Below are 27,040 nucleotides of genomic sequence, written 5' to 3' on the forward strand. Positions count from 1 at the left end.
AATGTATTATGTCAGTATTCCCCTGTGTTTATTAATAAAATGATATAAAAATTAAAAATGTCTGTTCTTATAAATTCCAGCATTGGTTTTTATGTAATAAGTAAATGTAATTTTCCATCTTCCTAATTTTTTTCCTGTAATCATGTTGTTGTTGTTGTTGTTGTTGTTGTTGTGTGCCGTCGAGTCGGCCCCGACTCATAGCGACCCCTCCTTGGGTTTCCAAGGCAGTATCACTACGGAAGTAGATTGCCCCATCTTCCTTCCTGTAATCATAAATACTCTTATATCTTAAAATTATAAAGCGGATGGTAAGTAAGTTCATTTTCAGCCCAGGCATATCATTTTTCATACAATTTTTTTTTTTAATTACACTTAAAATGAATATGACATTTAAAAATTTTTAAAAAGGTATTTAAAAATACCTTTATTATTTTCTTTATTTTGAAGACATTTCTAGTTTATTAACTCTGATTCAGCAGATCAGCTATAAAAATGTCAGTAAGCACTGAATAAATTGCAGAATACGAAGTTTTATCCAGCTCTTCTAGTGGGGGAGATACAAAAAATATAAGTACCATATACACCACCAGACTTCTAACCATAAAAACATACAGATAAATCTGAGTAACAAGAAACTATTTCCAGCTAGAAGGTCTCAAAGGAAGTAACATTTGGACTGGAGTTTGAGGAATGAGCCTTATTTACAAAGACAAAGATACGGGGCAAAAAGCCTGAGGCGCTACAAATAGGGAAATCGGTATGAACAAGGCCTAAAACTGAGTGTTATTTAGGCCTGTTTATGATTCAGCAAATAATTCAAAAGGACTGGAACTGGTAACTGGAAGAGAGAATGTGACTGAAATAACATGGTCCAGATTTATAACTCCAACACTGGCTAAACATCTGAATAGCTTTAGGAACCTGTTAAATGTATATTTACAGATGCCACTCTGAGATATATCCAGCTAAGAAAGCCAGAGGGGTCATAGAATTTGCATTTTAGGATATTATGTCCCATAGGTGGTTGTGGTTAGCTATGTTTGGGACATCTCTGGCTTAAGTGAGAGACAGATACTAACACTCCTGGTACCCAAAGCAGGAAGCAGTAGCTGATCACAACACTGTCCTGACGTCAGTTGGAGGAGTTACAGATGCAATGGACTCTGCAAGTCTTTATTTATATTAGCTAAAGTGATTCAGAGATGAAATATTTACTTATCAATAATCTCTTTAATTCTTATACTTTACTATGTGTCCATTAAAAAGAATGGGGTAGAGCAGTATGAGCCGACATGAAGGCTGGCCAGGATGTATGAACGAATGAAAACAAGCAAGTGCAAAACTAATATATGTCTGTAAAGACATACATATAAACACATGTATTCATATATGTGTATATAGATTTTGTGAGGTGTGAACTGGGGAGAGATCTGGAAGGAAACATGAAACATCACTGGTTACCTTGAAGACTAGGAGCTTACCTTTGGTATTTTTTAAATATTTTATAATAAGCATGTATTTTATATTTTTAAGAACCTTAAAAATGTTATATTTAACAATGCTTTCCAAGTAAGGTTGTGGGCTCTTGCCACCCTTATTCAACATAACATTGAAAGTACTAGCCAGTATAATAAGTCAAGAAAAGGAAATAAAAGGAGTACAGATCAAACAGGAAAAAACAAAATTTTATCTATTGCAGATGACATGATTGCCTACATTGAAAATCCCATGGGGTCTGCAGAAAAATAAACTCCAAGAACAAATGAGTGAGTTCAGCAAGGTTCCAGAATAATCAGTTACATTTCTATGTGCTAGAAATAAACACCAAAATTAAAAATACAATATGATTTGCAAGCACTGAAAAAATACTTAGGTACGAATTACAAAATGTTGATGAAAGAAACCAAAGAAGATCTAAATAAATGGAGAGATATACCACATTTAGTGATTGGAAGACTCAACATAGATGACTCTCCAAATTGATAGAGCAGATTGATAAAATGTCAACACAAATTTTAATACATATATTAGTATATATGTCTATGTATTAATGTTACTCTAAAATTTATATAGAAAGACAGAGGAACTAGAATAAGAAACAAGTTTGCAAAAAAGAATAATGTCTACCTGATTTGAAGACTTCCACAGCTACAGCAAGACAGTGGTGAGAACGCACACAGATCACTGGAACAGAAGAAAGAACCCAGAAACAGACCAACCCAGTAGGCTCAACGTTTTCACAAAGGTAAACAAGCAACTGAGTGAAGAGAAGATAGCTTTTCAACAAATAGTGCTGGAGCAATTTGACATCCATGTGCAAAAAAAGAAAACTATGACCCAAGTCACACACTTGATTAAAAAAAATTAGCTCAAAATGGTCATGGATTGAAGTGTAAAACATAAAATCATGAAGTTTTTAGAAAAAGATACAGGAGAAACTTCAAGATCTAAGGCACAGAGTTCTCAGATTAGATATTGAACTGTTAGATGGCCATGAGTTGGCTCCAACTCAGCAACCCTGTGTACCACAAAACAAAACACTTCCTGGTCCTGTGCAATCTTCACAGCCTTTGCTATACTTGAAACCATCGTTGTAGCCACTGGGTCAGTCCATCTTGTTGGGTGTTCCTCTTTTTTTGCTGACCCCTTACATTACCAAGTATAGTATCCTTCTCCAGGAAATGGTCCCTTCTGATAACATGACCAAAGTAGGTGAGATGAAATCTGGCCATTCTCGCTTTTAAGGAGCATTCTGGCTGTACTTCCAAGACAGATTTGCTGGTTCTTCTGGCAGTCCCAGGTGTTTTCAATATCCTGTGCCAACACCACAATTCAAATGCATCAACACTTCTTCCTTATTCATTGTCCAGCTTTCACATACATGCATGTGAGGCAATTGAAAATACCATGGCTTGGATCAGGTGCCCCTGAGACATCAAAGTGACATCTTTGCTCTTTAACTCTTTAAAGAGGTTTTTTTGCAGCAGATTTGCCCAATACAATACATTATCTGATTTCTTAACTGTTAGTTCCATGGATACTGGTTCTGGATACAAGTAAAATGAAATCCCTGACAACTTCATTCTTTTCTCTATTTATTGTAATGCTGCTTACTGGCCCAGTTGTGAGGATTTTTGTTTTCTTTATATTGACACATAATCCATAATGAAGACTGTAGTCTTTGATCTTCACCAGTAAGTGCTTCAAGTCATCTTCCCTTTCAGCAAGCATAGTTGTGTCATCTGCATATTGCAGGTTATTAATAAGTCTTCCTCCAATCCTGATGCCACATTCTTCTTCATGTAGTCCAGCTTCTTGGATTATTTGCCCAGCATCCAGGTTGAATATGTATGGTGACAGGATACAACCCTGACACACAGCTTTCCTGATTTTAAACCATGCAGTATCCTCTTACTGTGTTTGAATGACTGCCTCTTCATCTATGTACAGGTTCCTCATAAACACAATTAAGTGTTGTGGAATTCTCATTCTTTGCAAAGATATCAATAATTTGTTATGATCTACACAGTAGAATTAAAAAACAGTTGCAGTAGTATATTAACTGGGAAGTTCCAGAAATAAAAGCTAGATTCAGAAGAGGACATGGAACAAGGGATATCATAGCTGATGTCAGATGGATCTTGGCTGAAAGCAAAGAATACCAGAAAGATGTTTACTTGTGTTTTATTGACTATGCAAAAGCCTTGAACTATGTGGATCATAGCAAATTATGGATAACATTGAGAAGAATGGGAATTCCACAACACTTAATTGTGCTCATGAGAAACCTGTGTATAGACCAGGAGGCTGTTGTTCAAACAGAACAAGGGGATACTGCATGGTTTAAACTCAGGAAGGGAGTGCATCAGGGTTGTATCCTTTCACCATACTTATTCAATCTGTGTGCTAAGCAAATAAGCCAAGAAAATGGACAATATGAAGAAAAACGTGGCATCAGGATTAGAGGAAGACTTATTAACAACTTGTGATATGCAGATCATACAACCTTGCTTGCTGAAAGTGAAGATGCCTTGAAGCACTTACTGATGAAGATTAAAGACTACAGTCTGCACTATGGATTACACCTTAACATAAAACAAAAATCCTCACAACTGGACCAATAAGCAGCAGCACGATAAATGGAGAAAAGATTGAATTTGTCAAAGATTTCATATTACTTGGTACCACAGTCAACACAAATGGAAGCAGCAGTCAAATCAGACATTGTATTGCACTGGGCAAATCTGCTGCAAATAACTCTTTAAAGTGCTGAAGAGTAAAGATGTCTCTTAGAAGATTAAACCAAAAAAAAAAAAAAACCGAAACTCACTGCCGTCAAGTTGGATCTGACTCATAGCGACCTCTCCTTGGGTTTCCGAGGTGGTATCACTATGGAATTAGATTGCCTAACCTTCCTTCCAAGGAGTGGCTAGTGAGTTTGAACTGCCAGCCTTCTGGTTAGCAGTCAAATGCCTTAAGTACTACAACACCAGAAGACTAAGGTGCACCTAACCCAAGCCATGGTGTTTTCAGTCACCTCATAATGCATATGAAAGTTGGGCAGTGGATAAGGAAGATGGAAGAAGAGTTGATGCTTTCGAGTTGTGGTGCTGACAAAGAATATTGACAGTACCAGGGATTGCCAAAAGAACGAATACATCTGTCCTGGAAGAGGTGCAGCGAGAATGCTTCTTGGGACCAAGAATGGCCAGACTTCGTCTCACCTATTTTGGTCATGTTGTCAGAAGGGACCATTCCCTGGAGGATATCATGCTTGGTAAAGTAGAGGGTCAGCAAAAAAGGGGGAAACCCTCAATGAGATGGACTGACACAGTGGCTGCAACGATGGGCTCAGGTATAGCAAGGATTGTGAGGCTGGCACCGGACAGGGCAGTGTTTCATCCTGTTGTGCACAGGGCCGCTATGAGTCAGAGCCGACTTGGCGGCACCTAACAACAACACAGTCGAATGCCTTTACATACTCAAACAAAGGTAAACATCTTTCTGGTATTCTTTGCTTTCAGCCAAGATCCATCTGGCATCAGCAATGATATCCCTGGTTCTACACCTTGTTCTGAATCTGGCTTGAATTTTTGGCAGTTCCTTATCAATATACTGCTTCAACCATTTTTCAGTTATCTTGAGCAGAATTTTACTTGAGTGTGATATTAATGATATGGTTCAATAATTTCCACATTCTGTTGGAATCCATAAAAGGAAACATTGATCACTTGGACTTCATCAAAATTAATGCTTTTGCTGTATGAGAGACCCTGGTAAAAGGAAGAAAGGACAAGCTACCGACTGGGAGAAAATATTTGCAAACCACATATTTAACACAAGACTAGTATCTACTTTATATAAAGAACTCTCAGATTTCTTTATGATATAATAACTTTCAAAGTTTTCAGAATAGATTGTGATGTCGGTGGACCTGTGCCCCCCAAAAAACAGTACCTGGTGAAAATTATATTAAAAACAACCATTTGAAATCTCTGGAAGTTGCCATTAGGGCGTACTACAAATGCAGAAATATTTATTTAAGAAAAATTACTAAATCTTAGAACAGTAAGAATCTGTGGCACTTGGGCCACACCCTGCTCCCTCCCAGTTGTCCCCTAACTCAACGAAACGGAAGCTCCCGTTCCACTCGGTCTGGATGTGTCCAAGATACCTCTCCCCAGCTTCCAGTTAGGAGCTACGGTATCTCCTAAGAAGGCTAACTTCCTGGTGAGTGCGGCAGAGAGACCGCAGACCGAGAATACTGGGATCTTGACTGCGCTTTCCCCATCTCACTCAGAGAATGAAGTTAACACAGCACGAGAGGCAAATCAAGGACAGAGGCTACCGAGCCTGCCCAGTGCTTGGTTGTGAAATAGAGGTGGCATTTTGGGAGAAATGGACCTTTGTCCCTGCCCCCAGTTCCAGAGCGGAGGCTTAAAGATTTTGCCCATCAGTTTCACACGTCAAACTGGCCAACAGTGTCTGCATACCCCATTCCACAAGCTTGAAAGAACAGGTATCTCACAATCGGGTAACTGACACAAAGGGAATGTAACTAAGAGGGCGCTCTAAGACCAGCCCAGTCAGGGTCAGAGTTAGGCAAGACATTCGGGTAACACCCACAGGAACTCTTCCGTGTCCACAGCCCACCGCGCCTGCGCAGGGGCGAACGCTCACCACCTACTGCTGCGGGGCGGAAGAACTGATGCCCCGAATCACGTGGTCCAGAGCGTAGGCAGGGCGGGGTGAATGGAACAAACTGCCGCGTCCTAGCCCGCTGAATGGGCGGCGGCGAAGCATGTGTGTGCTGGTTAAGCGTCCGCTGGCCCCGGACCCGATAGGTGTATGCCTGTCCCTGACCGAGAGGTGAGGCAGGAGGCTGCAGGGGACCAGCGGCAGAGGACGAGGGGAAGGGCAGCCGAAGATAGTTTGGGCGTCCCCCTTGGAGGTTGAAGGGCCCCAGCTTCCCGGGGGTCGCCACTCCGCCACCGGCAGCGATCATGGCATCCCTGGTGGACCGAGTGCGGGGCAGAGGGCGCATCGCCGCCGGGCTCCTGCTCAACCTGCTGGTGTCCATCTGCATCGTGTTCCTCAACAAATGGATCTATGTACACCATGGCTTCCCCAACATGAGCCTGACCTTGGTGCACTTCGTGGTCACCTGGCTGGGCTTGTATATCTGCCAGAAGTTGGACATCTTTGCCCCCAAAAGTCTGCCGCCCTCCAAGCTTCTTCTCTTGGCCCTCAGCTTCTGTGGCTTTGTGGTCTTCACCAACCTCTCTTTGCAGAACAATACCATAGGCACCTATCAGCTGGCCAAGGCCATGACCACGCCGGTTATCATAGCCATCCAGACCCTCTACTATAAGAAAACCTTCTCTACCAGAATACAGCTCACGCTGGTGAGTAGCTTCAGCTTCCCCAGGCGCATGTCTGACAGCCCATCTCCTGGAACGTCGTTCTCCCCGGGAAATTTCAATGTATATTGTTTAACCTTGTGCCATGCTCTTTCTCCTCATATAAACATTCTCAAATGAGTCATCTTTGACTATTGGAACTTCGTACTTATTTTGGGGAGGTGGAAAAAAAAAGCCATATTGGCGCTCTATTGGGCTTTTAACCCAGAAGGTGTGTTTATGTGAGTTTTAATAACCAGTCTTTGAGGGAAATCTTTTACATGCTGAGATCAGTAAGAAAAGAAAACTGTATTGCGTGATGCAATACAATGTGTCAGAAGGTCTGCAAAACCTCCAACGGAAAACAGCTTCCCTGCTCCAGGGGACCAAACCCTGTAAAATGTGAATCTCAGAATACTCTGGTTACACATTGCAAGGGTTTTTACATCTTTAAATAAAAGGAGATGGGCTAAAATAATTTTAGCACTTACCAACTTACAATATTTCTTAACATTTTATTTGTTTTTGGTAGTTACATATTTATCTCTTTATATTTTGTGTAGACATTTGCTTTACGATCCATGTACTTAGGTGTACACACATTGATACTCATTTATTGCAAAGTGCAATGCATCAATTCATTATTTTACCCCAAATGTAAAGTAGAATTAAATGTGAACACCAATTATTGTATTTTGCTTTGAGTAAATAGAATGAACAGTTTTCCCAAAAGCAAGAACATTGATAGAGGTTCATTGTTTCCCAGTGATGTGTTTTTAAAAACCTTATAAGACACTGTGAAAGGAATACTAAAAGTCTGTCTCTTGAATTTAATCTGAAAAATATTTACCTCTTTTTCTTTACAGATTCCTATAACTTTAGGTGTAATCCTAAATTCTTATTACGATGTGAAGTTTAATTTCCTTGGAATGGTGTTTGCTGCTCTTGGTGTTTTAGTTACATCCCTTTATCAAGTGGTTGGTAATTTTTTTTTTTTTTACTTTATGTGCTTTTTAGCAGATTTCATAAATTTTGAAGCTGTATCCCAAAGTTTAGAAAATACAATGTAGAGACAATAGACTATGGGGAAAAAAGCTATAATTGCGTAAGTTGTCTGACTCAAAGTGAAGAGAAGAAAAGGAGACAGGAAATCTTGGGTGTATGATGCTCACCAAATACCTACCTGTTTGTAAGTGTATAACACCCAGGCTTAATCTGAGTTTGAGGTAGTTATATTTTCTGGGAACTCTTTACAAAATAAGTAGTAAGACTTTTTACTTGAGGACTAAGTTTGTTGGTTATAGTTATCAGGTACTATTCAATTAAAACATTACTGTGAAAGGGTACATTTTCAAAAATGAAAGGGAAATTTCAGATTTATAGATCTTTACCTCAAAAAAAATGCAACTACAACTTGTGTATTGGCTTCTAATAATTTGTCTATATGAATAGAATACTTTACAACAAGGACTGTTTCACTTATTCAGAGTACGATGCCTATGCCTTGTCTATAGCAGGCATTCATTGAATAATGTGTTTATGGATTCACTTTCCTCATTATCATGAACTCCCAGCAGTATGTATGTTGTTTCTTACATCATAAGGAAAAAACTAACTTGGTGTAGGGTATAGTGAAACAGTATTCTCTCTATACTGAAAACCGTAGACTGGAAATTCTGGGGTGTACTTACATGGGAATTCTAAGCCAAGATGTATAACGTTTTAACCAGTTTTACTTTTTGGACAAGCATCCATTGGTTGTAAACTAAGGCATTCTTGTTAGGATGTTAGGAGTTCAGTAATACCAGCGTCTTAAACTTTCTGGTATTGGTCATTTCAGAAACATTATTACAAAACGTACTGGGTTGATTGAATTTTTTTTAGTGCCATTAAACTCACTGCGGTGAAGTTGATTTTGACTCCTAGTGACCCTTTTAGGACAGAGTAGAACTGCACCATAGGGTTTCCAACGCTGTAAATCTTTATGGAAGTAGATTGCCTCATCTTTGTCCCACAGAGCGGCCGTTGTGTTTGAACCACTGACCTTTTGGGTAGCAGCCCAATGCTTTAACCACTCCGCCACCAGAGCTCCTTTTTAGTTGCATAGAGCCAGTTTAAATAAGATAAGAGATCAGTGACATGAAAGGATAGAAGCACCCACTCAGTGTTGTCGCTTGGTTCCATGATACTCTTTTACTCCGAAGATGATAAGAGGATGTTCAGCTTTGTGCTTTAGAAAGATTGCATTTGGGTACTGTCTTACTTGTCTAGAGCAGTTACAACAGAAATACCACAAGTGGATGGTGGGTGAGCTTAACAGACAAAAATTGATTTTCTCACAGTGAGGCTCAAAGTCCAAATTCAGGGTGCCATTTCTGGAGGAAGGCTTGCTTTCTTTGTGGGCTCTGGGGGAATGTCTTTGCCTCTTCTCAGCGTCTATTTCTCTGGTCTTTGGTGATCTTCCTGTGGTATGATATTTATTTTCCCTATCTTTGCTTTTTTGCTGCTTGTTTAATCTGCTCTTTTAAATCTCAAAAAAAGATTGATTTAGGACACACCGTACACTAACATTGTATCATAACATAACAAAGAAAGCTCTTTACCCAAATGGGATTATAAAATCATAGGTGTACCAAAAACCAGTTACCATCTATCTAGTCAATTGCAACTCCAAACCAACCCTGTAGGACAGAATAGAACTGCCCCCATAGAATTTCCATGCTGTAATATTTATGGAAGGAACCTTGGTGGCACAGTGGTTAAGCATTCAGCTGCTAACACAGAGGTTGGCAGTTCAAACCCACCAACTGCTCCATGGGGGAAGGATGTAACAGTCTGCTTCTGTAAAGATTTATAACCTTGGTACCCTGTGGGGTAGTTCTACTCTGTCCTATAGGGTTGCTATGAGTGGGAGTCAACTCTACAGCAATGAATTTGGGATTTTGGGTTGTTTTTTTTTCCCCCTTGATCTTTACAGAATTAGGCTGCCACATCTTTCTCTCACAAAGCAGCTGGTTTGAACTGCTGACTCGATCCTTCAGTTAGCAGCCAAACATTTAACCACTGTGCTACCAGGGCTCCTCATCACAGGCGTAGCGGTTTACATTGGGGGGACGCAATTCAATCCATAACAGGTACACTTCAGTGGGTATACAGTTTTTTTTCTATATAAATTTTTTTTTCCTCCGTAGTAGGGCTAAGTATTTCTTAAATATAGCAAGACATTTAATTTGTTGAAGAGTAGAATTCCTGGATTCCTTGTACATAATTTTAAATCACAGTTGTTACTATCCATATTAGTATGATCATTTCTGTTCACACAAGTCTCAGAATTGCTGTAGGTTAGAATGAAAGGGTTCTGTATCTCTCAGGTGGATATTTGAAATGAGGTTGACAAGTAAATGAGTGTAGACTAGTTAATGGGCATGTTAACTAAATTAGTGTAGACTAGTAAATGGGTTTTCTACTAATAGTAAAGTACTGTTGCAGAATAGCCATAAAACTAAAACAAACCCATTGCCATTGAGTCCATCCAACTCATAGTGACCCCATAGGGTTTCCAAGGCTGTACATCTTTACAGAAGCAGACTGCCTCATCTTTCTCCCATGGAGTGGCTGGTGGATTTGAACCTTTGGTTAGCAGCCCAATGCCTTAACCATAGTGCTGCCAGAGCTCCTTCAGAATAGGCATATTCCCTGGAAATTTTTCTTTTAAAGAAAGTTGTATTTTCCCATTGTTCTTAGATATAATTTCTAAGATATTTCTTCTTGTACTACTAGAAGAATTAAAAAGAGTTAAAAGATGAGTGATAAGCTATTAGCTTTGGTTGTAGAGAGCAGGCTGACTTATTCATTCATTCATCCATCAGACGTTTCTTGTGCTAAGTCTTATGCTCTGCCTTGATATAGAGAGATGAAAAGCAGTTACAGTGCAGCATTGTAGGGACACATGTAGACAGCAAAGCACAAGTAGTATACCTGAGAAAACGAAGAAAGATCTGAGGAACACTGTGGAGGAAGTGGCACTTCTACAAGAGGTGTGGTGAGATAAGATTTCATGGAAAAAGTGATCATTTAATTTGAAGGATGAACAGGAATTTGCTTGGCAGAGAAATACAGTAGAGATCTTTCTTTGCGATGATACGTGAAAGCACAGAGCGCTTTCGGAGAAGTTGATTTGTTTGGCGAGGCTAGAGTGTTGTAGGGAGAAAAAGCTGCGAGTGAGTGAGACTAGATGGCAAAGAGTCTTGGATGTCAGGCTGAGGAAGTGTGTTCTTCATTCTGAAGGCACAGGGAAAGAAATTTAGATAGGGGAATGACTTGATCATTCCCTGTGTTTTAGAAACATACCTGGTAGCAATAAGGAGTAGATAAGAGAGAAGAGAAGAGGGACAGTATAGCAGTTAGGAAGCTACCCATGCTTTAAGGGAAAGACATGAGGGCCTCGGCTAGGACAGTGGAGATGGGCATGGGAAGGTGGAGACAGGTCCCAGAGACGTTTTGGAGAAAGTATTAGTAGTATTTGACTGAATGGGAGAGTGAGGGAGAAAGGAGGTCTAATCCTTGGGGAAGGTTATATCATTAAGTGGAGGGATACAAGAGGAGCTAGTATGTAGAAGGAATGTGAGTTTGTTTTAAACAAGTTCCTGCAGACTATCTAAGTGAAGGTGGCCAGGTAATTGTTGATGATGTGAAATTAAGCATGTTCAAGGAAGAAAGTCGAGGTATAGATAATGTGGATTTCAGATGTCAACAGATAGTGAAAGAGAGCAGTCCGGGAGATAAAAGAAGGCCAAGCCTTGAACATCGTGAAGGAAGAGGTGCATCAGGTAAGAGATGAGGGAGCAGTGCAAACCGGAAGTCAGGTTCTTCCAAGAGAAATTTGCAGCTACTGCAGAGAGTCCAGCAGGAGGAAGGCTGAGGAATCCTTTGGATCTGGCAGTTGGAGGTGACAGTGCCCTTTGGGAAAACAGTTGCTGTGGCGGGATGGTGGGCAGAAGACAGGCTGCACTGCAGTGAGAGAGAGCAGACACAAAATTTTGAGTATGGACCACTGTTCCAGACAGTTCTGTGGGAGAGGCATATGCAGATGCCTGGCAAAGCTACTAAAGGAAAAGAGGGACGTACACACACTCTGGCCATCTGTTTTGCCTGCTGCTGTGCCCAAGGAGTGGGCAGCTGAAGAATGAATTCTCTGACCTTCTTATCCATACAAGAGTCTTAGGTGAAGGCTGGCAGGAGTACGTTTCAGGTTTCCTGCTTTTCTGTTTTTTGTCTTAGTGCATTTCTGTAGACTTAGAGTCTATGTAACAGGATACCCAGACCTACAGAAAAAAGAGCTCTGTAGGCAGTATTATTCACAAGCTTTGCTGTTCTTGCCAGATCTTGTTCACACAGCTCCATCAGGTTTTCTTTAAAGCCTTCTTTTCAATCATGTTTCTGAAACATTTTGAGGTCTAATGGGATTTGAGGTTTGGATGTGTTAGTTCTACTGAATGATATTTTAGAGTTGGAGATTCCCTAATTTTGGGGGGAAGGGCTGTTACCCACAGAAAAGTCATCCATACAGAGGAAATTTTCCATCACATTCATTGGATTTTGTGAAGTAAATCAAAAGAGCTTTCTAGTTCTCTAGTCACGCACAGTGGTGGCTCCTTAGACTAACTGAGGTTCTCGTCAGTCTCTAACCTGCTCCCTTCCTGTAATCTTTTCTTTGGGCCAGAAAGAAATGAAATCTGGAGCTGCATCTGTATTCTTACTTATCACCTACACTTCCATTTCTCCCTTATTTTCCCAAGATGGCTGATGCTTGTGGGCCCTGCATCTGTATTCTTACTTATCACCTACACTTCCATTTCTCCCTTATTTTCCCAAGATGGCTGATGCTTGTGGGCCCATATATGCATTTACTTTCCCCCATTTACTAGGACCAGAAAGAAAAGGGGATTTTTTCCCCCTTCTTTAAAATTGACAAGACTTTAGGTTATGAGAAATCAAATTTATAGTGCTCTATTCAGAATACTTGGGAGCTCTGGTGGCATAGTGCCTGAGGCATTTGAGTGCTAACCAGAAGGCTGATGGTTCAAACCCACCAGCCACATCTCAGAAGGAAGGTTGGGCAATCTACTTCTGTAGAGATACCACCTCGGAAACCCAAGGAGGGGTCACTATGAGTTGGATCTGACTCGATGGCAGTGGTTTGGTTTTTTGGGGGGGATTCAAAATACTTAAAGGGCATTCATATGTATTATTGATCGTTGAAGTCTTGCTTGTAGAATACAGGTGTGCATTGCTTAACATCCATGTTACATTCTGTGAACTAAGACGTTATGTGGTTTGGATATTGTATTAACACTCTATTAAAATCTTATGGAAGCCCACTTCCTGTTGTCCTTGTTGCTGCTGCTGCTACTGGAGCTACTGGTGGAGGCTGGAGGAATGGGTGAAGCTATTGCTGCTGCAATAATGATAAGGGGGGACCAGAGTGAGAAGAAGTGAGTAGGAAAGGAGTGGAGCATGCCCAGGCTCACTCACCGCTCACTATTCCTCCTATTTGAGCAGCAGGAACAGCCCGGGCCCCTACCACCAGACCAAGCCAGAGAGCCTATAGCCAGAGCCATGTCTTCTACTTCACCTGCCTGTATTCCACACACGCTCCAGTGCTCCAGGAGTCTGGGTTTGGGATCTTTAAAACTATTAGGAGGATGTAAACAGAAGGAGAGCTGCTTTCCTTTTTTCGGGGGGGGAGTGGGTGGGAATCTTACTGGACCATGAACGTACATCAGATGGACATTGCTCGAATGGGTATTAAGTGATGTATACCTATAATTAGGTATTTCCCTTTCCTCTAGTCCCCACTCCACATTCCCTTCTCTGTGGCTGGAGATAAATCTTTTGTTTATTAAGTGATGCTAATTCTTTTCTGTCTAACTTATTTTATCTCCTAACTTTCAGTGGGTAGGAGCCAAACAGCATGAATTGCAAGTAAACTCAATGCAGCTGCTGTACTACCAGGCACCTATGTCATCTGCCATGTTGTTGGTGGCTGTGCCCTTGTTTGAGCCAGTGTTTGGGGAAGGAGGAATATTTGGTCTCTGGTCTATTTCTGCCTTGGTAAGTCTTCAATATTTTTGTCCAAGAAACAGCATAGTAATAATCTCTCTAATACTAATTCAATGTTTAGTTTTCACAGCACTAGCTCATATCCATTCACACGTTTTATCTTCACATTACCCTGGAAGGAAGGCAAAATAAGGATTCTTTTCTTAGATGAAGAAACTCAGTTACAGAGAGTTAAGGGACTTACCCAGAGTCAAACAACTAGTCAATGGCAAAACCAGGAGTAAAATTCAGGTCTTCTGATGGCCTGGTTACTGTTCTGACCACACTAAACTATGGCCTACAAATAATTTGGAAATTTTATTTCTATTTTGATTTTTTTCTTCACAATGAAAATATAGCTTTATTCGTTTTGTTTTAATAATATAAGTCATATGTGTTCATTGTGTAGATTCTGAACACAGAAGAACATACCTAAAAATATAAAGAAAGTAAGGGTCCTCTAGAATCCTGCCACACTCAAACAATCACCTTTACCTTTCTGGTGATGGTCATTTCATGGATCTCTTTTGCATATACACCTGTGCATGCATACACACATATGTGTATGCGTGGGAAATTTTAATATGAGTGGAATCTTACATATTGCTGTTTTTAATGTGGTTTCCTTCCCCCCCAGCCCTCAGACCCATACACACTTCTACTTCCCTTATTCCACCTTTGCCCCCTGAAATGTAAGTCACGTTAACATTCTAGTATTTGTGTTTCCCTATTTTTCTTCATGCCATTCATACCTGTATGACACCACAGACACACACATACACATACACACACAAACAATTAAATTTTTTTTCCTTTTACAAAAGTAGGATCTATTACACATGCTTTTCTGAATCTTGCTTTTCTCACTCAACAGTACTTCGTGGAAATCTCTAAATCATTCTTTTCTATTTTTGAGTGTTCACTTTATTTCCAATACTTGACCACTATGAATAATGTTGCAGTAAACATTCGTTTACATATGTCCTTGTGTACTGTTGCTTTTCTTTATTTTTTCTTTTTTTCTATGCAGTAGACTCCTAGGGGTGGAATTGCCAGATCCAAGGTATATGTACTTTGGGAACATTTTAAATTAGAAACTGTAGCAAGAATTTCTGCTTCCCATAACTTTAACCTTTTGAACACAGGCAATGGGAATGTCATTTTTATTGATGGTATTAACTTATCAAACACATATATAGGCCTTACTCTTTTACAGGCACTATTCTAAGTACTTTGCAAATATTATGTAATCATCATAACAACCCTTTTAGGTTGTTATTGTTAGGTGCCGTCAAGTCATCTCTCACTCATAGCAACCTTATGTACAACAGAACCAAACACTGCCCAGTCCTGCCAGTCTCACGGTCCCTGGTATACTTGAGCCCATTGCTGCAGCCACCATGTCAGTCCATCTTGTTGAGGGCCTTCCCCTCTTTCGTTGACCCTCCACTTTACCTTCTCCAGAGAATGGTCCCTTCTGATAACATGACCAAAGTGGGTGAGATGAAGTCTGGTCATTCTTGCTTCCAAGGAGCATTCCAGCTACACTTCTTCCAAGACCAATTTGTTAGTTCTTTTAGCGATCCATGGTACTTTCAGTATTCTTCACCAACACCACAACATAAAAGCATCAACTCTTCTTCAGTCTTCCTTATTCATTTTCTAGCTCTCATGTGCATGGGAGACAACTGAAAATACCATGGCTTGGGTTAAGTGCATCTTAGTTTTCAAGGAGACATCTTTGCTCTTCAGCACTTGAAAGAGGTCTTTTGCAACAGATTTGCCCAATGCAATACGTCTTTTGATGTCTTGACTGCTGCTTCCATTGGCATTGATTGTAGAGCCAAGTAATGTGAAGTCTTTGACAACGTCAGTCTTTTCTCCATTCATCCTGATGCTGCTTATTGGTCCAGTTGTGAGGATTTTTGTTTTCTTTATATTGAGGTGTAATCCACACTTTAGACTGTAGTCTTTAATCTTCATCAGTAAGTACTCCAAGTCATCCTTATTTCAGCAAGCAAAGTTGTGTCGTCTGCATATCTCAGATTGTTAATGAATCTTCCCCGAATCCTGATGCCACATTCTTCTACCCTATTAGGTAGATTTTATTTATTATTTTTAATTGATGAAGATATTGACCCAAGATCACATAGCTGATGAAGAGCCAGCATTTGAATCCCATTCTAGTTCCAAAGTCTGTATTTTTAACTGTTCTTCTATACTGCCTGTGAGCAGACTGGCAGTTGTTTCCAACTCCCTGTAGTACAGAACAGAACTGCCCTGTTGCGTTTCAAGGCTGTTAGTCTTTATGGAAGCAGACTGCCACATCTTTCTCCCACAGACCGGTTGGAGGGTTCAAACCACCCACCTTTTGGTTAGCAGCTGAGCACTTAACCACTGTGTCACCAGGGCTCCTTTATATACTCTGGCACACGCCCTTGTTTCCAGAGTAGAAATATTGCCTCTTATTTCACAGAATCCTAACCATCTTGGTTATCTACTCTTCAAACCACTGTAGCTTGTCTTGCTGTTGAGAGTTGTCGAGTTGATCGTGACTCATTGCGACAGAGCAGAACAGCTCCATGGGGTTTTTTTAGCTATCATCTTTTTTTTTTAATGGGTTGTGTTTTAAAACTTTCTAAAATATTCTTTAAATGTAATAATGATAAGATCATCTATACCATACAACCACTAAGTTTGCTTCACAAGTATAAATCAGAGAGGACATCTTTGACCCAAAGAGATTCAAGTTATTCATTCAGTATCTGAAAGAGTTACTTTATACAACTTTATTAAAGACTTTTAAGTCTTACTACTCCCATTTAGCATTACTGTTGTTTAATGTAATATTTGAAATTTAAATAACCTCTTACAGGTGGGGAAATATTTAAGTTTGCTTTCTTAGCCATTTTAAATTGACTCAAGGAATAAAATGTAGTATCACCAATTGACTTAACTATAATCTTTATGGGAGCAGATCACTAGTTCTTTCTTCTACACTTTAAACTAGGAGAGAGGCTTTTCATTGTAAACCCTCTGACAGATTTGAAAGAATGGAAAGTATAGAAAGGCTGCTTTTTAAAAACCAGATGGATAATTAAGAGGTTTGCTATGGGTAAAGGGATTTAAAAAAGAAAGATTAGCCATTAATTGTTTTTGAGCCTAGGTTATGGGCACATGGGTGTTCACTGTACTAGTCTATTTGAAATATTTTATAATTAAAAAAAAGAAACTAAGAGTACAGCAGTCTGAGGCCATTTAGTGTGAGGGAAGGCCTCGTTCATTCCTAATGTCCCTAGAAGGCATGGCTGCCTCAAAGCAGAATAATTGTGTTTTCAGTGATGTGTCAAGTCATTAAGACACAGTTATGTAATATTCTATGGACTTAATAAAATTAAGAATGATGTATTTTAGATATAATTCTAGAAACTGTTTAAGATCTTTAAAGAGAAAGTATCTCTTAGTTGAATACTTAAAGGACTTCATTTAATTAATATATTGAATATTGAGTATTTGCCTCCTAATGAACATTAATCTAACTCCTTAGGTCTCCTTATGACTGCACTGATTTGCAAACTGGTAGAACTCACATGGGACAGAAAGAATCTTCAGATAAGACATTTTTTCTGTGGAGCTTAAGTGTCTTTTTTTTTTTTAATCAAATATTTCTCTTTTTTTTCATTTATTTTAACATTTTATTGTGATTTAGGTGAAGTTTACATGGCAAATTAGTTTTCTACTCAGTAGTTCATCACAAATTGTTCTATGACATTGGTTATAATCTACCAATGTGTCACTATTCTTTGTTTCCTCCTTGGGTTCCTCTTTCCATTTGTCCTGTTTCCCTGTCCCTCTCTGCCTTCTCATATTTGGTTTTGGGCAGACGTTGCCCTTTTGGTCTTGCATAGTTGATTATTCTAAGGAGTACATTCTTCACAGATGTTATTATTTGTTTTATAGCCCCATCTATGGAGCTTAAACTTCTCAATAATTCAGATCACAATCAATATTTTATCTAAATTCTCTTCAGAAATAGGAAATAGTTTTATAACTTTTAAAGTTGTGGAATAGATTTGAGCATAACACTGTGTGTGTATACAGTCGTGCAGCCCACTTTGCCTGCTGTCCTCAGCCAGATTGGTTTATTCACTGTTCCATGAACATACTTGGTGCTTAGATGCCTCCATGCTATTGCCCATGGTTTTCCCTCTTTTTTAAAAATCTGTCCAGTCTTTTGAGATCCAGAGATCTTTCTCTCTCTTCCGGCCCAAAGTTATATCTTCTCCCTTGAGATTTCTATCAAACCTGTTATCTGTTCCATGTGTTGGCTGTAATGATACAGCACTCAATGCTCATTTTCTTTTACTGCTTGAACTGTGAATTTTGCATTGTGCTCTGGGTTTGAGAGGAGGGAGTATAGCAGGGTGGGTTAAAAGCAGGGACTTCAGAACCAGACTGTGGACTGCCTGGGTTTAAATCTCAGCCCTGCCACTTACTACTTATGTGATTGTAGGTAAATTACCTTACCTCTTTGTGTTCTGTTTTCTCGTGTATAACAAGGGAATAGTAACATTTAACTATCTCATGGGTGTTTGTGAGAATTAATTAATTAATATATGGTGGTGTAGTGCCTAAGGCATTTGACTGCTAACCAGAAGGCTGGCAGTTCAAACCCACCAGCCATTCCTCAGAAGGAAGGTTGGGCAATCTACTTCTGTAGTGATACCACCTCGGAAACCCAAGGTGGGGTCACTGTGAGTCGGGTCCGACTTGACAGCAGTGAGTTTGGTTTGGTTTTTTAAAGCATTTAGAACAATTCTCGGTGCACGGTAAGCGCAAGGTGTGAGTTTCGTGATTTTTATCATGTCCTCAAATGGTTTCCAAGCTCTTTCAGAGCAAGTACCTTGTACATATTTTGTTTTTCACAAGGCCTGACCTAGTTTTCAGATAGTCAATGAATGTTCATTGATTTCATTAAATTTAAAATTAACAATACGTTAGAAAAAAATCTGGAAGGATATATACCAAGGTGTTAGTTAACAGTGTTGGGTGATTAATATTATAAGAATTCTTTTCTTGCCTTTATTTTCTGATTTTTCTATAATGCATTGTATTGCTTTTATAGTAAGTTATTATAAAATATTACTTGGTAATATATATATTGTTGTTGTTATTTGCCATCGAGTCAGACCTGATTCATAGCGACCCCTCCTTGGGTTTCCAAGGCGGTATCACTACAGAAGTAGATTGCCCAAACTTTCTTCTGAGGAGTGGCTGGTGGGTAATATATGTTGTAAATAATATTTTAAATATTATATACTTTCCCTCAGCTGAATAAGAAAAATAAAATGAAATTCACATTCAGAGGCAGGATATTATTACAGAATTTTCCATTGATGCTTATAAAAAGAAATTACATTCCTGAATATTATTCATTCTGCTCTTTTCTGCTCACTTCTTAGTGTCTCCCAAATTGATTCTCTTTCCTTTTTTTCTTGTTCTTAATGATTGATGTTTGAGTTTTTAAAAATGCCTAATGAAATGTATTTTTATTTGAAGCTTACAGTGTTAAAGACACTTTCCATTAATGATTCTATCGGTTTATTTCTAGGTTATGGTGCTGCTGTCTGGAGTGATAGCTTTCATGGTGAACTTATCAATTTACTGGATCATAGGGAACACTTCACCAGTCACGTATCCTTTCTGTAATCACAAATGCAGAGTCTTCTATATTTTCCAAAACAGTCACAATCACTGTATCCTAGTCTCAAACTAACTACTGCATGGCCTAATTGACCAGAGTGTGTTATTTGCAGTCTTTTGTTATGTCTTTTCAAGTAAAAAATTATGGAAATTTGCAGAAATATCAACTAGGGAAATGGATTAACTTTCTGTATTATGAATGTTTTTTTAATTTGCTTAAATAATCATTTTTTTCTTATGAAAATTGACATGGAGCACCAATCCTGGCACATAGTAGGATCAAATAAGTGTTTGATGAATGAATGGTGAGACCGAGGCTTGGATTTTCAGTTATCTACATTAATAAAGTAGAAGCATCTTTAATCCAGATTACAAAGGATATTCTCCAATCACTGACTTTGGAGTATATTTTTGTACTTATTTGGAGATGGGTGTGCCTGTTTTTCTGAATGTTACTTTAAGAAAATAAGTCATAATTGGAGGTTTAAGTCCAACTCAGCTGCCCATTTCCACCATCTGGCTAGTCATTCTGTTTCACTTAGTATTTCGCTCTGCTCCAACTAGTAGGCAAATGCAAAGAATGGAGTTCCCCAAATGAGAGAGAGAGTTTAGTAACCTCATATCAGAGTGTACTGGTTTTTCGAAGTATTTTGGTTACCTAAGGGAGCTCTGGTAGCATAGTGGCTAAGACACTTGCCTGCTAACCAGATGGCTGGCAGTTCAAACCCACCAGCCACTCCTCGGAAGGAAGGTTGGGCAATCCTACTTCCATAGTGATACTGCCTCGGAAACCCAAGGAGGGGTCGCTATGAGTCGGGTTTGACTTGACGGCACATAACAACAACAGTGCTGCTCTAACAGAAATACCACAAAGGGGATGGCTTTAACTAACAGGAGTTTATTCTCTTACAATTTTGGAGCCTAGAAATCCAAGTTCAAAGTGCCAGGCTCTAGGAGCTAGGTGAAGGCCCTTCGACCTTGAGCTTTAGCTCTGCCTCTTGTTCCCAGCCCACTAAAGCTAGAGGCATCTCTTCACTCAGGCAGCTGCTAGCTGCTAAGGTTGACAGACCCAAGGTCGACATGTGAAAAGGCACAGTCCCAATATTACCAAACCATATATGCAGGCCATTAATTCAAGCCCATTAAAAGTCCCAGGATTGGGAGGGCAACATGGCAGGCTGCTGAACAGTGACTCGGCTACATGCAGATTACAAATGTGCCATCAGCTGGAGACCTTCCTCAAAGTTGCTTCTAATATGTTGGAAGCAACCCACATCCCTAAAGCAGCTACTCAGCTGCTTCAGTAGATTTCACTATGGAGTTAATTACCAATCTCACCATGGGGAATAACTATATCCAGCTGCCCAGCCACTCAACCGGGCCCAGCCAAGTTGACATACAACCTTAACTACCAAAGTGAGTGAATACTGAGATGTCAACAAATAAGCAGTATTAGATGCCAGATAGCAACAACAGTGGTAATAACAGTTTTTTTTTTTTTAATTAATGCTTAATACCTGTTTATTTTGTGCCAGATGCTGCTTACAGCACTTTGCATATATTAGATCCTTTATTTCTCACAGCAGCTCTGTGAGGTGAATTCTGTTATTTAAAGAGGAGGGCATGGAGGCACAGAGAGATTAAACAAGTCTCCTAAGGTCACATCATTGAGAAGTGCAGCATCCAGATATGTGCCCAGTCAGTCTAGTGCCAGAACTTGTGCCAAATCAAGGCCTCCAAGGATGTGCCCTGATTAAGAACGTGTTCATTCATTCATTCAAAAAATATTAAATGCCCACTGTAAACCATTCATTGATTTAATAAATATTTATTTACTGGACATCTGTTATATGTCAGGTGCTGCAGATAGAGTAGAGAATCAAATCTATAAAAATTGTTGCATCAGGTTTAAATTCTGGTACAGAAATAAATGGAGGGGGTCATAATATATATTTACACACACACACACACACACACATATTTAAATCATTAGATAGTGATAAGTGCCAAGGAGGAAAAATAAAACAGGGAGGGCCTCTGAACTGTTGGGGAGCAGCATTGAAGTTTTAGATCAGGTAGCCAGGAAGGTCTCACTAAGAAGGTGACTTCTGAGTAAACATCTGAAGGAAGTGAGGTAGCTTACGTGCCAGTTGAGAGATCCTGTGAAATAAGGAAGCCTGTGCAGAGTGACAAAGGTGGGGGTGGGGGTGTCTCTGAGAGGTAACAGACAACCAGATTGAGTAGAGCTTTTATATGAGGTCTGTTATGCTGAGTGACATGGGAAGCCATTGGAGTTTTCAGCAGAAAAGTGACATGATTTTACTTTTTTTTTTTTTTTTTTCCAAATTGTAATTTGGGTGAAAGTTTACAGAGGAAATTTGTTTTCCATTCAACAGTTTATGCTTATGTTTTAATAGGATCACTTTGTCTAAGCAGAGTTTTCTACCTCAGCACTATTGACTCTGAGGCTGGATAATTCTTTGTTGCGGAGGCCTGTTCTGTGCATTGTAGGATGTTTAGCAGCATCCCTGGATTCTATCCACTAGATGCCAGTAGCGCCCTCTTTCTCCCTTTGTGGTAACAAAAATGTCTCCAGACATTGCCCAGGTGATAAAATCACCTCTGGTTGAGAACCATTGCACTAAAAGAGGCCAGGGAAGAAGAGAGACCGTTGGGAGGCTACTGCAGTATTCTTATTGAGAAAAAATGGTAGTTACCAAGATGGTAGCAGTGGGTATAGTGAGAAGTGATTGGATTCTAGATATATTTTCAAGTAGAGTTACAGGATTTGCTGACAAATTGGATGTGGAGAATAAAAGACGAGAGAAAGGTGACTCACAAGGGTTTTGGCCTGAGCACCTGGTAGAATGGAATTGCCATCAGCTGAGGCAGGGCAGCCTGAAGGAGGTTAGGAGCAGGGGCTCAGTTTTGTATGAGTGGCGTGTTCCACATTTAGGTAAGGGTATGAGGAGTCACTTGGATAAACAAGTGTGGGAGTTCAGGGGCTGGAAATATTCCAGAGTGAATAGTGTTTTAAAGCAGTGACACTTAGATTACCAAGCAACTAAGTAGAAAAAATATATGTATATCCTAAGATTGAGTCCTAAGATACTTCATTGGTTAGAGTTTAGAGGGATGAGGGAACTAGGCAAAGACTGAAAGGAGCAGTCAGAGATAGAAGGAAGAATGGTGTAGAAACAAAGCAAGCAAAGTGTTTCAAAGGGGAAGGTGTAATCAGCTGTGTCAAATCCACTGATAGCTCAGGTATGAGGAAGACTGATAATCATTGATGAGATTCAGTGAGATGGAAGTCACTGACGTTTTGACAAGAGCAGTTGGGTTAGGGGCCAAAGCCTGACTAGAATGGAGTGGAGACATGGAGGGGAGGAATTGAAATTACCAAGCATAGACTACTCTTTTTTTATTCTTTGATTTACAGAAGAGGCCAGTGAAGAGTTTCTTTAAACTTGCCTTCCATGTAGTATAAATATCTTTAATGGATCATTAACTACTTAAGGGTGAAGAGTAAAGAAATTGAAAGTGGTAGGATTCAGTGTAGGTAAAGATAAATCAAAACTTAAAATAAAGCATAGTTCATGACAATTATAATTAGCATCCTTGGGAAGATCCCCTCTGTCTCTCAGGAAATCACTTCTGCTGGGTTAGATAAGCACAAGTTTCCCCAGTGACATGGCCTGTGCTTTCCTGAGGTGCAGCTGCTGCCACCAGCAGGAGCTCACAGGCTGCTGACTTGGCCAGCTCAGAACAGAGGAAAGAGGTGGACTTTATGGTCAGACAGATCTGGGTGTGAATTCCCAACTCTGATACTACTTGTGGGCCTGAGCAAGTCATGGGAGCTCTCAGGGTTTCATTCATGCCACTTATAAAATGGGGGGAATAATATCTACCACATTGGGATTTTGTGAGGGTTTGAGAGATACTCTCAAGTGTCTCAAAAAACTGAGCAAACCAGACTTGTTGCCATTGAGTTGATTCCATAGCGACCCTAAAGGACAGAATAGAGGTGGGTTTCTAAGGCTACAATCTTTGTGGAGCAGACTGCCACATCTTTCTCCTGTGGAGCGGCTGGTGGGTTTAAAGTCCAGACCTTTTGGTTAGCAACCAAGTACTTAACCATTGTGCCACTAAGGCTCACTTTTGAAGCACTTAGTAGATGTTTATTATGCATAAATAATGCTATTGTTTACTTTTATTATAGCTAAACATGGTATTTTACTATATGATGGGTACTTTGCATATATTAAGGAGCTCTGGTGGCATAGGGCCTAAGGCATTTGACTGCTAACCAGAAGGTTGGCGGTTCAAACCCACCAGCCCCTCTATGGAAGGAAGACTGGGCAATCTACTTCCCTAGAGATACCACCTTGGAAGCCCACAGGAGGTTGCTATGAGTCAAAATCAACTCGAAGGCAGTGAGTTTGGTTTTCGGTTTGGTTTTGTATATGTTAACTCATTTAATCTACCCACTAACTCTGTGGGTTAGAGGTACTATATTATCCCCACTTGACAGGTGAGGAAACTGAGACACAGAGTAGTAAGTATTTCTGGTGTTGCTGTTGGAAAGAGAGGATGGTGTGCACATCAAACATCTGAAGAGCAGTTTTTGTTATTTGCCGTTGAGTCGGCCCCGACTCATAGCGACCCCTCCTTGGGTTTCCAAGGCAGTATCACTACAGAAGTAGGATTGCCTAACCTTCCTTCCAAGGAGTGGCTGGTGGGTTTGAACTGTCAGCCTTCTGGTTAGCAGTCAAGTGCCTTAGGCACTATACTACCAGAGCTCCTGAAAAACAGTTAAGTACTAATTTTTATAGATAAGAATAATTATACTTAAAGAGTAATTTTTAAAGGAACTGTGTATATGTATAGTTTTTTAAATGAATAATGCTTTAGAAAAACCTTAATCCAGAGTTACTAGTGGTATACTAGAATAGAGTATGGTCTTGGAAGTTAGATGGACCCATTTGAGTTTGGGCCTCACCTCTGCCACTTAATAATGTGTGATCTTGGGTAAGTTACTTAAAATCCCTGAGCCTTGACAATTATAAAATGAGAAGAAGGGTACTGCAGTGAAGGTAAAAGTGATGTCTAAATAAGATGATACTTTGTAAAGCACTTGGCCCTCTGTGTACTTGGTACTTAGTACTGCTCTCTGTCCTTCCTACACTAGTTGTATTTATATTGAGTTAATGCTTTAATACCTTACACATCTCACCTCATTTGCCAAAAAAAAAGTTTATTAGAAATGCCACTAAAACATAATCATAACTTGCTGTGCAAATGTATCTTCTGCTCCTTGTTCTGGATTTATTTCCCACTCTTTTATTGTAACCCACTTTCCCATCTTTGGGATGGCCAACAGGGACAGTAGGGGCAGTCTTCTGACACTGGTTAATTAGTAAAACCTACCTGAAGAAACCCTGTGGGACACTCCTACTATGTTTTACAGGGCCACTGAGTCAGAATTGACTTTATGGTTGTGGGTTACCTGGAGAAGCTAGACTTGGCCGCACATGTCATTCAAGTTCTTGTTTTTCAGATGGTGCAGCTGCTGTTCAGAGTTTCGTGCACTTTCCCTCCAGAGGAAGCCTTTGCTGCATGTGCGTGGCAGGAGGAGGGACACTAGATGGGCGGTGCTGGTGTGGGAGGTGGAATATAACATCTAGCTTGTGATTCTTTTCCGTCCTTATCCAAAAAACCTCAGATATAACATGTTTGGACACTTCAAGTTCTGCATTACTTTATTTGGTGGATATGTTTTATTTAAGGACCCGCTGTCAGTCAACCAGGGTCTTGGCATTTTATGTACATTATTTGGCATTCTTGCCTATACCTATTTTAAACTCGGTGAACAGGAAGGAAGTAAGAGTAAGTTGGTACAGCGTCCTTAATTGCATTTTTGTGGAGGAAAGAAAAATGCCTCAAGAAGATAAAAATTGTCAAATGTACAGATTACTTTCAAAGAAGCCAGAAGTATATATAGTGCAAAATTCATTGAAGCATGATTTATAAGAAGTAATGCAAAGGGAATTTTATTCATAAATGTGACTTTTTTTTAAGAGGACCTTATCTTTCCTCTAAAACAAAAAATAGGTCATTCTTCCTATCAAAGATGATTGTATGAAAAATGAAGTAAGTATATAGGATGATTTGTTTATACCAAGTGAAGTACATGAAAATTAAGATTCTATAATAATGGCCAAGCAATTCGTATTACCATACTGCAAATGTGTTGTGTTCAAATGTTCAGATTCTTTTAAAGAAAGACACCTAGGACTCTACCTGCTAGAAAATGGTTTCTAATTTTTGCCAGAGTGTTCCAGTGAGAATTTAAATCTTGCACATCTGCCTTAATTGGTTTAGCTCAACGTCCTGATTTTTATAGACAGCAAAGTGTGGTGGAGCAGGTGGCTTATAAGATATAATCTAATTCTAAAAGTGCTATTTTTCTAGTAGGAAATTGATGTCAGAGATGATATATTGTCAAAAACAGCCAGCAAACAAACAACTACACTTTTCTGCAGTAGCTGACATAAGGCTGTTTTCCAAAATGTGAAAATAACACATACCCCCACTTTCCCACTTTATTATCCTGACACCGGCCACCCACGTGGCACTTCCTGTCTCTGACCACCTGGAGATGGGTCTCGACAAATTAGGACTCTGTCCTTCTAGCCTCTACTGGCTCTCACTGCCCCCAGTGGGTTGAATAATTCACTAGAATGACTCACAAAACTCACAGAGACTACCTCGACTTGCAGGTACCCATTTATTACTATAACCAGAAGGATACAAAGCGAAGAGACGCATCAGGCAAGGTCTGGGAGAAGTCGCTGTCTGAGACTTCCATTGTGCCCAGGGATGTTCTCACCACTCCAAGAAGCCCACAGGAGGCCCTTCAGATTGCCATGATCATTGGGGCTCAGCGCATCTGCATGAGCGCCGCCTCAATACTTATGTACCTACAATATTTTGATTGATTCCATCTGGTCTCCTCTCACTCTGAGGTTTGCTGCCGGAGTGGTGCCTGTGTGGCCATAATCATTTACCTATTTAAGGCTCACCTGGCTACTTTATAAAATAAAAGCCCCTTGATGGCAAATTCCAAGACCTATTTTCAGGAACCAGAGAAAAAAATGCCAAATCGAGTGCTTTGTCCCACGGTAGGTGTTCTCTTGTTGAGCTTTCAGTGAACTTTAGATCTCTGTGCAGAGTTCAGAAACAGAATTGCCTCATGTGTAAGTGGCTAAAGGAAAAGAATAGATGGAATTGAACAGGTTTTTTTTTTTTTTTTTTTTTGTAATCATAATAACTGCTTC

At 39.8% G+C, this 27,040-nt stretch overlaps 1 protein-coding gene across 1 annotated transcript; it reads left to right on the plus strand.

The window, feature by feature from the left end:
• The first annotated feature begins 6,503 nt into the window (after positions 1-6,503).
• SLC35E3 (solute carrier family 35 member E3) lies at positions 6,504-25,612 on the plus strand. The gene is made up of 5 exons (XM_007953390.2): positions 6,504-6,905; positions 7,766-7,876; positions 13,854-14,012; positions 19,612-19,694; positions 25,426-25,612. The coding sequence occupies exons 1-5, from the start codon at positions 6,504-6,506 to the stop codon at positions 25,610-25,612; spliced, it is 942 nt and encodes a 313-aa protein (XP_007951581.1).
• The last annotated feature ends 1,428 nt before the right edge of the window (positions 25,613-27,040 follow it).

This window comes from Orycteropus afer, unplaced genomic scaffold, assembly GCF_000298275.1.
Source record: "Orycteropus afer afer isolate SDZICR_OR568_19922 unplaced genomic scaffold, OryAfe1.0 scaffold00392, whole genome shotgun sequence".
Lineage (NCBI taxonomy): Eukaryota > Metazoa > Chordata > Mammalia > Tubulidentata > Orycteropodidae > Orycteropus > Orycteropus afer.